Below are 11041 nucleotides of genomic sequence, written 5' to 3'. Positions count from 1 at the left end.
ACGGTAGACACGCTGGTGCTCTTATGCACAAACATTCCCCCCCCCCCAATTTACCCATCCCCAGCCAGGGTCGCCTTTACAAATCCCTCGGGACCCCCATCCCCCCACCCCAAAGTCTTCCTGCGGGTCCGCGTCCGAAATGAGCGTGCAACTGGCTGAAAGGCAAAACCGTGCAGGAGGAGCGAGCGAGCGAGGCGGGCAATTTCCCCAGCCGGGGCTTTGGGACTTCACCTCCCAGAAGCCTCAGCCAAGGGCCGCGCGGGCCGAGGCATGCCGGGAGTTGAAGTCCGCGCAGACCAGGAAGTGATCGTGACACCGTGGCTGCGGGGAAAGCGAAGCGCTCCAGCGCTCCTGGGTTAGTCGGATTCACGGGTTAGGGGAAGGGGGTCGTCTGGAAGGCGGTGGGGAAGGGGAGGCTGAGATCCGGATGTTGGAAACAAGGGGGGAGAGCTGTTTCAGACCCCCCCCTCTCCCAGCCCCCCAAATCTTGACTTTTTATGTCTTTTTGGGCATATGGGGTGTCTACCTTACAGGGTCGTCGTGCAGGAACAAATGGGAGACAGGGAGATTTCAGAAGGAACTAAAATGCAATGCAATAAGCGAGGGGAGGGGGGTTTTGGGGGCAGGGAGGGGGGGGTCCTTACTATCGCCAAGAGCAAAATTATGGGTTAGATTCCCCCCAAAACTCAACAATCGGGGTGGGTGGGTGGGTTAGGCTGGCTGGTGACTCAGTGTTTTGTGTGAGTTTTTTGAGGGTGGGGGAAAAGATGGCCCATTCGCCCCTCCCACCTCCATGCCCCCAATTTGGTCTCCTGGTCAGAAGGATAGTAGAACATGTCCAGAGTGCTAGGAGGGGCTGGTACTCCCACCCCCATCAGAAGCAGAAATGCAATGCTTGGTTTAGAAAGAAACCTCCATTCTGTTTTCTTCTTAGCCAGCATCTGCTGAAGACCAACCTGCCTTTTCGGCAATGGTTTAATGATGATTGATCTTGGCTTGATTTAATCCTCCAGAGCCCCTGATGGAAGTAGCATCAATTAAGGGCAGAAGACCCCCCCAAAAAACTGAACCCTTTTTTCTATCTGTCTGCCTATCTATCCATCCATCCATCTCTATCATCCATCCATCATCTAGCTGTCTCTGTCTGTCTGTCTGTCTGTCTGTCTGTCTGTCTGTCTGTATCTATCTATCTATCTATCTATCTATCTATCTATCTATCTATCTATCTATCTATCTATCTATCTATCTATCTATCTATCTATGCCTTCCATTGAGGACCTGTATACTGCACGAATCAAGAAGAGGGCCGTGAAAATATTTGCAGATCCCTCGCATCCTGGACATAAACTGTTTCAACTCCTACCCTCAAAACGACGCTATAGAGCACTGCACACCAGAACAACTAGACACAAGAACAGTTTTTTCCCCGAAGGCCATCACTCTGCTAAACAAATAATTCCCTCAACACTGTCGAACTATTTACTAAATCTGCACTACTATTAATCTTCACATCGTTCCCATCACCCATCTCCTTCCACTTATGACTGTATGACTATAACTTGTTGCTGGTAATCCTTATGATTTATATTGATATATTGACCATCAATTGTGTTGTAAATGTTGTACCTTGATGAACGTATCTTTTCTTTTATATACACTGAGAGCATATGCACCAAGACAAATTCCTTGTGTGTCCAATCACACTTGGCCAATAAATTCTATTCTATCATCTATCTATCCATCTATCTATCTACTGAGCATGTCCAAGATGGCGCCGCCCTGCTGATCGGGGAAGTGGCAGTGGGCCTTTTCGGGCCCTGTCCGGTTCTGGGGGGGGCCTTGGTGACATCTTGGGCCCCGGACCTGATGGAGGAGCATCCAGTCACCCGGAGGAGGGGTGACTTGGCGCAGGACGACTCCGGGGGGCGTTGGGAGGAGCCCCGGAGCGTCCTGCTGCAGCGGTGGTCATGGCGGCTGGCCGGGCGGCTTGCCGGCTTGCCGGGCGGTCGCGGCTTGCCGCCGGCCTTTTTCGGCGGTCTGGCGGCGGCGGCAGCACGGGCGACGGGGGTCACTGATGTCCAGGCCCCTTGGACCCGCCCGTGGGAGGAAGCAGTGGCGGCCCTGCCAGTTGGCCGGGCGGCTTGCGGGGCGGCCTGCGGCTTGCCGGGCTGCCGCCGGCCTTTTTTTGGCGGTCTGGCGGCGGCGGCGGCGGCAGGGGCCTTTGACATCTTGGGCCCCCTTAGATCCCCCGCCCTGATGGAGGAGGCTTCAGTCGTGGAGGAAGATGGAGGACGGGCGACTTCAGGGGCGAGGGGAGGAGCCCGGAGCCCCGGAGGAGGCCCAGTGGAGATCTGGAGGGCCTACCGGGCCCCCGTCGGCCTTTGTTGGTTTTCTGGCGGCGGTGGCGGCCTGGCTTTTTCGTCTGGCGTCGGTGGAGTGACTGGCGTCCCTTCCTAGTTGGGGGGGGATGTCGGTGGCCTCATGCGGCGGCGATGGGACGCTTTGGTGACGACGGCCGGGCGGAGGTGGCCGGTGGCGGCGGCCTACCTCGGCGCTTCAAGGTGGCGGACGGCCTGTTTAACATCTCTACCATCGGTCCGCCCCCCCCCTCTCCTTCTTCCTTAGTCCACCCCTGACTATTTATAGGTGGGTGGCGAACTGACTGAATGAGTGGTTTTGTTTTCTACCCACGAGGATCACTATTGACTGCTTCCCATCAGGACTGACTGACAGACCGGTTGTGGTCACTGTATCATCTGTTACCATCTTGACCGGCCCAGGATGGGCCTCCTGCGGACTTTCTTGGTGATGCGAGCGTTTAAGGCGGCTGACCTTCTTGCCCTCGAGATGCCCTCTCTCGCGGGTTTGGCCTCCATACTATCGAGGGCCCACCTTGAGGACGGGCTTTGGAGCCCGAGAGGTGGCATGCTAAAATAGGAGGCTTAGGGCTTTTAATTAGTTGTTTTAAGAAATTTTTAAGGGAGTTTTAATGGGGATTTTAAGGGTTGGGAGGGAGGGATTCACGGGTAGGGGAGAGAACCCGTCGGGGAGGGGGGGTGGGAGGGTTAGGGCGGGTATTGGGAGTAGCCCGCCGGGTGGGGAGCCAGTCCTTGCGCGCGCTCGTGGCGGTTTAGTAATGGGTTCGGAGGTTATAGGGGGGGATTACGTTCCTTTTGGTGAGGGTGGTTCCATTTGCACGGTAAGTGGGAGGGGCAGATATGGCGGAAGGGGGGGACCGCATCGTTTTGGGGGGGGGCGCGCTCGATGTCTGCAGGGGGTCGCGCGCCCCTCCTTCTCCCGTCCCCCGGATGGTCAAGACCCTCAGAGCCTGGGCCTTCGTCTGATGTTATGCAACGCACGGTCCGTGGCCAATAAGGCCCCCCTAATACATGATCAGATTCAGGGGGGTGCCGCGGATATTATAGGCGTTACGGAGACCTGGTTGGGCACTGAAGGGGGCGTGCCCCTGGTCGAGATGTGCCCACCGGGTTTCCGTGCATTCCATCAGCCGAGGGCCCAGGGTAGGGGTGGTGGGGTGGCGGTTGTTATTAAAGAGAGTCTAGAGCCGAGGGAGACCACTGTACCTCAGATTGCCGGGTGTGAATCCCTCTTTGTGAGGTGGGGTCATAGGTGTCAGATGGGCTTGCTGGTCACGTACCTGGCTCCTTGCTGCGTGACAGCCGCCCTGCCCGAGCTCCTGGAGGTGCTGGGCGGGGGGGCAGTTGAGACCCCCAGACTTTTAGTCATGGGGGACTTTAACTTGCCATCTTCCGGCTCGTCATCGACGGCAGCTCGGGAGTTCATGGCTTCCATGACGGCCTTGGACCTGACCCAAGTAGTTGATGGCCCTACTCACATTGGGGGTGGCACTCTGGACCTGATTTTTGTCTCTGGTCAGTGGTTGAGAGATCTGGACTTAAAGGAAATAGTCATTGAACCTTTGTCATGGTCAGATCACTCTTCTTCGCTTGGACTTTCTGACCGCCATCCACCACCGCAGGGAGACGGAGCCGATACGTTGGTTCCGCCCCAGGCGCCTGATGGACCCGGATGGGTTCCGGACGGAGCTTGGGCCATTTCCTGAGGGTCTGGCTCACGGCTCGGTTGAGGAACTTGTTGCGGCCTGGGAACGGGCCGCGGGGCCTTAGACCGTGTCGTGCCTTTGCGGCCTCTGACCCGGCGCAGGTCCCAACCGCCCTTGGTTCTCCGAGGAGCTGAGAGGATGAAGCGCCGGAGAAGACGCCTAGAGAGTTCCTGGAGGTCTAGCCGTTCAGAAGCTGATCGACACTAGTGAAGTCCTATACTAGGACTTACCTAGTGGCATTGAGGAAGCGGCGTAGCTCGCCTCCTCCCTCATTGCATCGGCAGATAACCGCCCAGCCGCCCTGTTTCGGGTGACCCGCTCCCTCCTACACCAGGGGGAGCGGGATGACCCGGTGCAGGGACGTGCTGAGGAGTTTAACGGTTATCTATACGATAAAATCGTTCAGCTTCGGGATGGTTTGGACCAAGATTGCGGTGATACGGGTGAGACGGCTGAGGGTGGTCTTGGTGACATTTTATGGGATGAGTTTGACCCTGTTGCTCCCGAGGACATGGACAGGTTGTTGGGGAGGCTGAATGCCACCACATGTTTACTGGACCCGTGCCCCTCCTGGTTGGTGCTGGCCACGCAGGAGGTGACCCGAGGCTGGCTCCAGGCGATTACGAGCGCTTCTTTGGTGGAGGGTGTCTTCCCGGCCGCCTTGAAAGAGGCGGTGGTGAGGCCCCTCCTCAAGAAGCCTTCCCTGGACCCGGCTGTTTTAGGTAATTATCGTCGTCTCCAACCCGCGGCGAAGGTTGTTGAGAGTATGGTGGCATATCAGTTTCCTTACACCTGGATGAAACTGTCTATCTAGACCTGCTCCAGTCCGGTTTCCGCCCGGTTACAGCACGGAGACGGCTTTGGTCGCAGGTGGATGATCTCTGGAGGGCCAGGGATAGGGGTTGTTCCTCTGCCCTGGTCCTATTAGACCTCTCAGCGGCTTTCGATACCATCGACCATGGTATCCTGCTGCGCCGGTTGGAGGATTGGGAGTGGAGGCACCGCTTATCGGTGGTTCTCCTCCTATCTCTCCGACCGGTCGCAGTCGGTGTTGACAGGGGGCAGAGGTCGGCCCGGGCCCCTCACTTGTGGGGTGCCGCGGGGATCGATCCTCTCGCCTTCTGTTCAACATCTACATGAAGCCGCTGGGTGAGATCATCAGTGGTTCGTGTGAGGTACCAGCTGTACGCGGATGACACCCAGCTGTACTTTTCCACACCGGACCACCCCAACGAAGCTATCAAGTGCTGTCCCGGTGCCTGGAGGCCGACGGGTCTGGATGGGGAGAAACAGGCTCAAGCTCAATCCTCCAAGACAGAGTGGCTGTGGATGCGGCATCCCGCACAGTCAGCTAAATCCGCGGCTGACCATCGGTGGCGAGTCATTGGCCCCGGCGGAGAGGGTGCGCAACTTAGGCGCCCTCCTGGATGAACGGCTGTCTCTAGAAGATCATTTGACGGCCGCCTCCAGGAGAGCGTTCTACCAGGTTCGCCTGGTGCGCCAGCATCTGCTGAAGACCAACCTGCCTTTTCGGCAATGGTTTAATGATGATTGATCTTGGCTTGATTTAATCCTCCAGAGCCCCTGATGGAAGTAGCATCAATTAAGGGCAGAAGACCCCCCCCAAAAACTGAACCCTTTTTTCTATCTGTCTGCCTATCTATCCATCCATCCATCTCTATCATCCATCCATCATCTAGCTGTCTCTGTCTGTCTGTCTGTCTGTGTGTCTCTATCTATCTATCTATCTATCTATCTATCTATCTATCTATCTATCTATCTATCTATCTATCTATCTATCTATCTATCTATCTATCTATCTATCTATCAATGCCTTCCATTGAGGACCTGTATACTGCACGAATCAAGAAGAGGGCCGTGAAAATATTTGCAGATCCCTCGCATCCTGGACATAAACTGTTTCAACTCCTACCCTCAAAACGACGCTATAGAGCACTGCACACCAGAACAACTAGACACAAGAACAGTTTTTTCCCGAAGGCCATCACTCTGCTAAACAAATAATTCCCTCAACACTGTCAGACTATTTACTGAATCTGCACTACTATTAATCGTTTCATAGTTCCCATCACCAATCTCTTTCCACTTATGACTGTATGACTATAACTTGTTGCTGGCAATCCTTATGATTTATATTGATATATTGACCATCAATTGTGTTGTAAATGTTGTACCTTGATGAACGTATCTTTTCTTCTATGTACACTGAGAGCATATGCACCAAGACAAATTCCTTGTCCACTTGGCCAATAAATTCTATTCTATCATCTATCTATCCATCTATCTATCTATCTCCATCCATCTCCATCTATCCATCTCTATCTATCTATCTATCTATCTATCTATCTATCTATCTATCTATCTATCTATCTAATCTACCTACCTACCTACCTCTTCTCTGCAGAACTCGTATTGATGGCTGAGCCAGAAAAGCAGAAACGAATTCTGGTGACGGGCGGCTCCGGCCTGGTGGGAAAGGCCATTCAGAAGGTGGTGGCTGACGGGGAGCAGCGGCCGGACGAGAAGTGGATATTTGTGTCCTCCAAAGAAGCTGACTTGACGTGAGTGTGTGAGGTTTTCTGCTGGACTTACGGAAGTTCTGACTTGGGTTTGTAGCAGTTGGAGGACCTGGAAAAATCTGAAGAAGACATTTAGGTGAGGCCTAAGCTGGGTTCCTGAAGCTGGGACAGTGTTTTTCAGCCTTGGCCACTTTAAGATGGGTGGACTTCAATTCCCAGAATTCCCCAGCCAGCAAGGTTGAAGTTCAATCCACCCATATTAAAACATGGTGGCTGGGGAATTCTGGGAGTTGAAGTCCACCCATCTTAAAGCATGGATGTAGAATTCTAGAAGTTGAATCTATCCACCTTAAAACATGGTGGCTGGGGAATTCTGGGAGTTGAAGTCCACCCATCTTAAAGCATGGATGTAGAATTCTAGAAGTTGAATCTATCCACCTTAAAACATGGTGGCTGGGGAATTTTGGGAGTTGAAGTCCACCCAGACTTCACCTGTATCCCTGCCTTGCCTGGAACCCATGTGGCACGTCCAGGGAAATGTGTCCTCTGTCTTCCATCTCTCCTCTCTTCTCTCCTCCAGGAATGCCGCGGAGACCGCAGCTCTCTTTGAGAAACACAAGCCCACCCACGTCATCCACCTGGCAGCCATAGTCGGGGGTCTCTTCAGGAACCTCAACCACAACTTGGAATTCTGGGTGAGGATGGTGTGGACCGGAACGATCTTCCTTAAATAGGGAAGCACTTTGTTTTTGAACCCCAAATAATCTACCGACTTCTGGAAGTTTGGCCCAGCGATTCCCGACTGGCTGGGTTTTGACTGAAAGGAAACTCTGAATGCTGTGTTGTTTCAGGTTTGGGCCAAAACAAAATGCGGTGTGTTTTTGCAAGGTAGGTGGGCAGGGATGCTGGACCGGGCACTGGTACCCACACCGTGTCTCTGAGGAAGGCCCTTTGCTTGGTTTGTGTAACACTCCATGCTCCCAAACCATCTTTCCTCGGAAGAACCAGGTTTTGGTCTATATCCAGAACCAAACAGCTTCCTTTCATTCGGTACAAAGACAAAACAGGGCTCGTTAATTTAAGGGCTCACCTAACCCTTGGTCTAAACTCAAAGCAAAGGAAAGCCATGGAAAGCCATCTTCCTTCCTTCCTTCCTTCCTTCCTTCCTTCCTTCCTTCCTTCCTTCCTTCCTTCCTTCCTTCCTTCCTTCCTTCCTTCCTTCCCTCCCTCCCTCCCCTCCCCTCTCCTTCCTTCCTTCCTTTTTCTTTCTTTTTATCTTCCTTCCTTCTCTTTCTTTTTCTTTCTTTTTATATTCCTCCCTTCCTTCCCTCCCTTCTTTCCTTTTTTCTTTCTTTTTATGTTCCTTCCTTCTCTTTTGTTTCTTTTTATATTCCTTCCTTCCTTCCTTCCTCCCTTCTTTCTTTCTTTCTTTTTCTTTCTTTTTGTCTTTCTTCCTTTCTACCTTAATTCTGACTACATTTAAAAATAAATTATAAAATGATTCTGCAAAAAAAATATCTTCTAAAAAGGTGGAACTGGAATGGAAGGCTGGTATCTGCTAGATGATATCTTTGCTTGTTCTTCAGTTGAATTTATATTCTTCTAGGAATTCTAGATCTACCCCTCTCCATGTGAATGAAAATCCCTCATTTTTATAAATCCTCTTTTGAGATTCCTGGGGGAAGTTCGCAGGGCTTCTTGTCTATCCTCTCTCCTGTCCTCTCCCCCAAAATAGGTTTTTGACTATTGCCACCATTTTTATTACTTTTTTGACTGCGTGTTAATTAGCATCCTCTCTTTAAAAAGGTTTGTTGAGTTCTGAATGTGATGCTCTTCTCAACTCCTAGCTGATCACAAGAATAGAATAGAGAAGAGTAGAGTAGAATAGAATAGAATAGAAAAGAAAAGAAAAGAAAATGTGGAATAGAATAAATGGAATGGAATGGAATGGAATGGAATGGAATGGAATAGAATAGAATAGAATAGAATGTGGAATAGAATAAATGGAATGGAATGGAATGGAATGGAATGGAATGGAATGGAATGGAATGGAATAGAATAGAATAGAATAGAATAGAATAGAATAGAATAGAATAGAATAGAATAGAATAGAATAGAATAAGGAGTAGGAATAGAATTTTTTATTGGTCAAGTGTGATTGGATACACAAGGAATTTGTCTTGGTGCAGATGCTCTCAGTGTACATAAAAGGAGTAGAATAGAATAGAATAGAATAGAATAGAATAGAATAGAATAGAATAGAATAGAATAGAATAGAATAGAATTTTTATTGGCCAAGTGTGATTGGACACACAAGGAATTTGTCTTGGTGCATAGACTCTCAGTGTACATAAAAGAAAAGATACGTTCATCAAGGTACAACATTTACAACACAATTGATGGTCAATATATCAATATAAATCATAAGGATTGCCAGCAACAAAGTTACAGTCATACAGTCATAAGTGGGAAAGAGATTGGTGATGGGAACTATGAAACGATTAATAGTAGTGCAGATTCAGTAAATAGTCTGACAGTGTTGAGGGAATTATTTGTTTAGCAGAGTGATGGCCTTCGGGAAAAAACTGTTCTTGTGTCTAGTTGTTCTGGTGTGCAGGGCTCTGTAGCGTCGTTTTGAGGGTAGGAGTTGAAACAGTTTATGTCCAGGATGCGAGGGATCTGCAAATATTTTCACGGCCCTCTTCTTGATTCGTGCAGTATACAGGTCCTCCATGGAAGGCAGGTTGCAGAATACTTTAAACTCTGCACTTTTCCTCTAGGGAAAAGCACAAATGGACAATCTCTTAATCTTTTCCCAAAGGTACTTTTTTTTTCAAGAGGCAACTGGACTTTCTGGTTTTTCTTTTTAAGATGTTTTGCTTCTCATCCAAGAAGCTTCTTCAGCTCTGACCGGATAGTGGGGAATGGAAGGATTGATACCCCTTGAAGACTAGCTGGTCATTTGCATCCTTTTTAAAGGGTCACTTTAGGGTCACTTGGAGGTTTATCTCTGTCTTCAAAGAAAAATCAAGAAAGTCCAGGTGCCTCTTGAAAAAGCCCCTTCGGGAAAACCGTGACCTGGAGGACTGAGGATCTCCGTAGACTCTTCGTCTTCCCCCTTCTCCAGAGAAGCCCCCGCGAAACCCCTTCCGATCATGATTCTAGTCTCCGTGTCGCATCCACGTTTTCAGAGGCGTTCAGTCTGCCATTCCCGCCCCCCCCCACTTCCGGAAACAAATGACAGGCAGTCCTCAACTTACAACCACAATTGAACCCCACATTTCACAGTTGTCCAGTGAGTTTTGCCCCATGTTACGACCGTTTTGCCACAGTTGTTCTGGGAATCACTGCCGTGGTTCAGTTGGTCACGTTGTTGTTTTTCATAAAAAAGTTTTATTTTTACAATCATATCAAACAGCTCATCCAATGTACAGTTATATACAATTAGTCGGGCTTGCCCAGTCAACCCCCCCCTTTTTAACACTCTTCCCTCTTCTACCTTCTTCTACTTTCCAGACCTTCCTCTCCTTCTCTTATCTACATCCTCTCCTCCCTCCACCCTCCACCTTCCTCCTCCTCTTCTACCCTCTTCCTTCCTCTTCTACCCTCTTCCTTCCTCTTCTCCTCTTCTACCCTCTTCCTTCCTCTTCTCCTCCCCACCGTTCTAAAATGGTAACTGGGCAGACCCGACCCTACATTAATTATATTTACACATCTTCAATAATCCCTGTACATTAACCATCACTCCATCCTCTACCCTCAACCCCCCAATTCTCCTCCCCCTTACCCCCCACCCCCCACCCCGACTTCCCAGAACAAAATGCAGGGTATCAAAACTAACAATCATAATCCAAAATAATTCCTAAATTATAATCTCTAGTCACTCCACACATAATCACACTCTCAATTCCCCTCTCCTTCAGAAATAAATCTAATACAAAATATTTCCTAAATTTACTCATATGCTATTCGATATTTTTTTATCTGATCCTTATTTTGAATATAATCAATCCACATTTTCCATTCTAAAATATATTTTTCTTGCGTATAGTCTTTCAAGTAAGCAGAGATTTTTGCCATTTCTGCCAAATTTGATACTTTGAGTGTCCATTCTTCAATTGTAGGTAATTCTTCTTTCTTCCAATATTGAGCAATTTGATTGGTCACACGGTTGTTGGTGGTCACAGGGAATTTGGCTTCCCTGTTGACATTGCTTGCCAGAAGGTCGCGAAGGAGAATCCCACACGAGCCCAGGCCCCCTGCAACCGTCACAAATATGAGCCCGTTGCCAAGCGTCTGAATTTTGATCACAGGATGTTTTCAACCGTGTGAAAATAATTCTGAGTGTCGTCGTAACTTTGAACAGTCGTTAACAAATTGTTGTAGATCGAGGATTAGCTTCTTCCCAACGCAACAG

The 11041-nt window shown here is 49.7% G+C and overlaps 1 protein-coding gene across 7 annotated transcripts in view; it reads left to right on the top strand.

Annotated features, from left to right (window-relative positions):
• Window positions 1-263: 263 nt before the first annotated feature.
• The window catches only part of GFUS (GDP-L-fucose synthase), a 107143-nt gene continuing 96365 nt past the window's right edge, over window positions 264-11041 (top strand). For all 7 annotated transcript variants that reach the window (XM_058174384.1, XM_058174382.1, XM_058174381.1 and 4 more), the window contains exons 1-3: window positions 264-355; window positions 6510-6666; window positions 7205-7319. In XM_058174384.1, the coding sequence (XP_058030367.1) occupies window positions 271-355; window positions 6510-6666; window positions 7205-7319 (357 nt within the window). In that variant the 5' untranslated portion in view covers window positions 264-270. The remainder of the gene's footprint in view (window positions 356-6509; window positions 6667-7204; window positions 7320-11041) is intronic.

This window comes from Ahaetulla prasina, chromosome 3 (genome assembly GCF_028640845.1).
Source record: "Ahaetulla prasina isolate Xishuangbanna chromosome 3, ASM2864084v1, whole genome shotgun sequence".
Lineage (NCBI taxonomy): Eukaryota > Metazoa > Chordata > Lepidosauria > Squamata > Colubridae > Ahaetulla > Ahaetulla prasina.
Note: the sequence above shows the minus strand (reverse complement) of the source record. Positions and strands in the feature narration are given on the sequence as shown.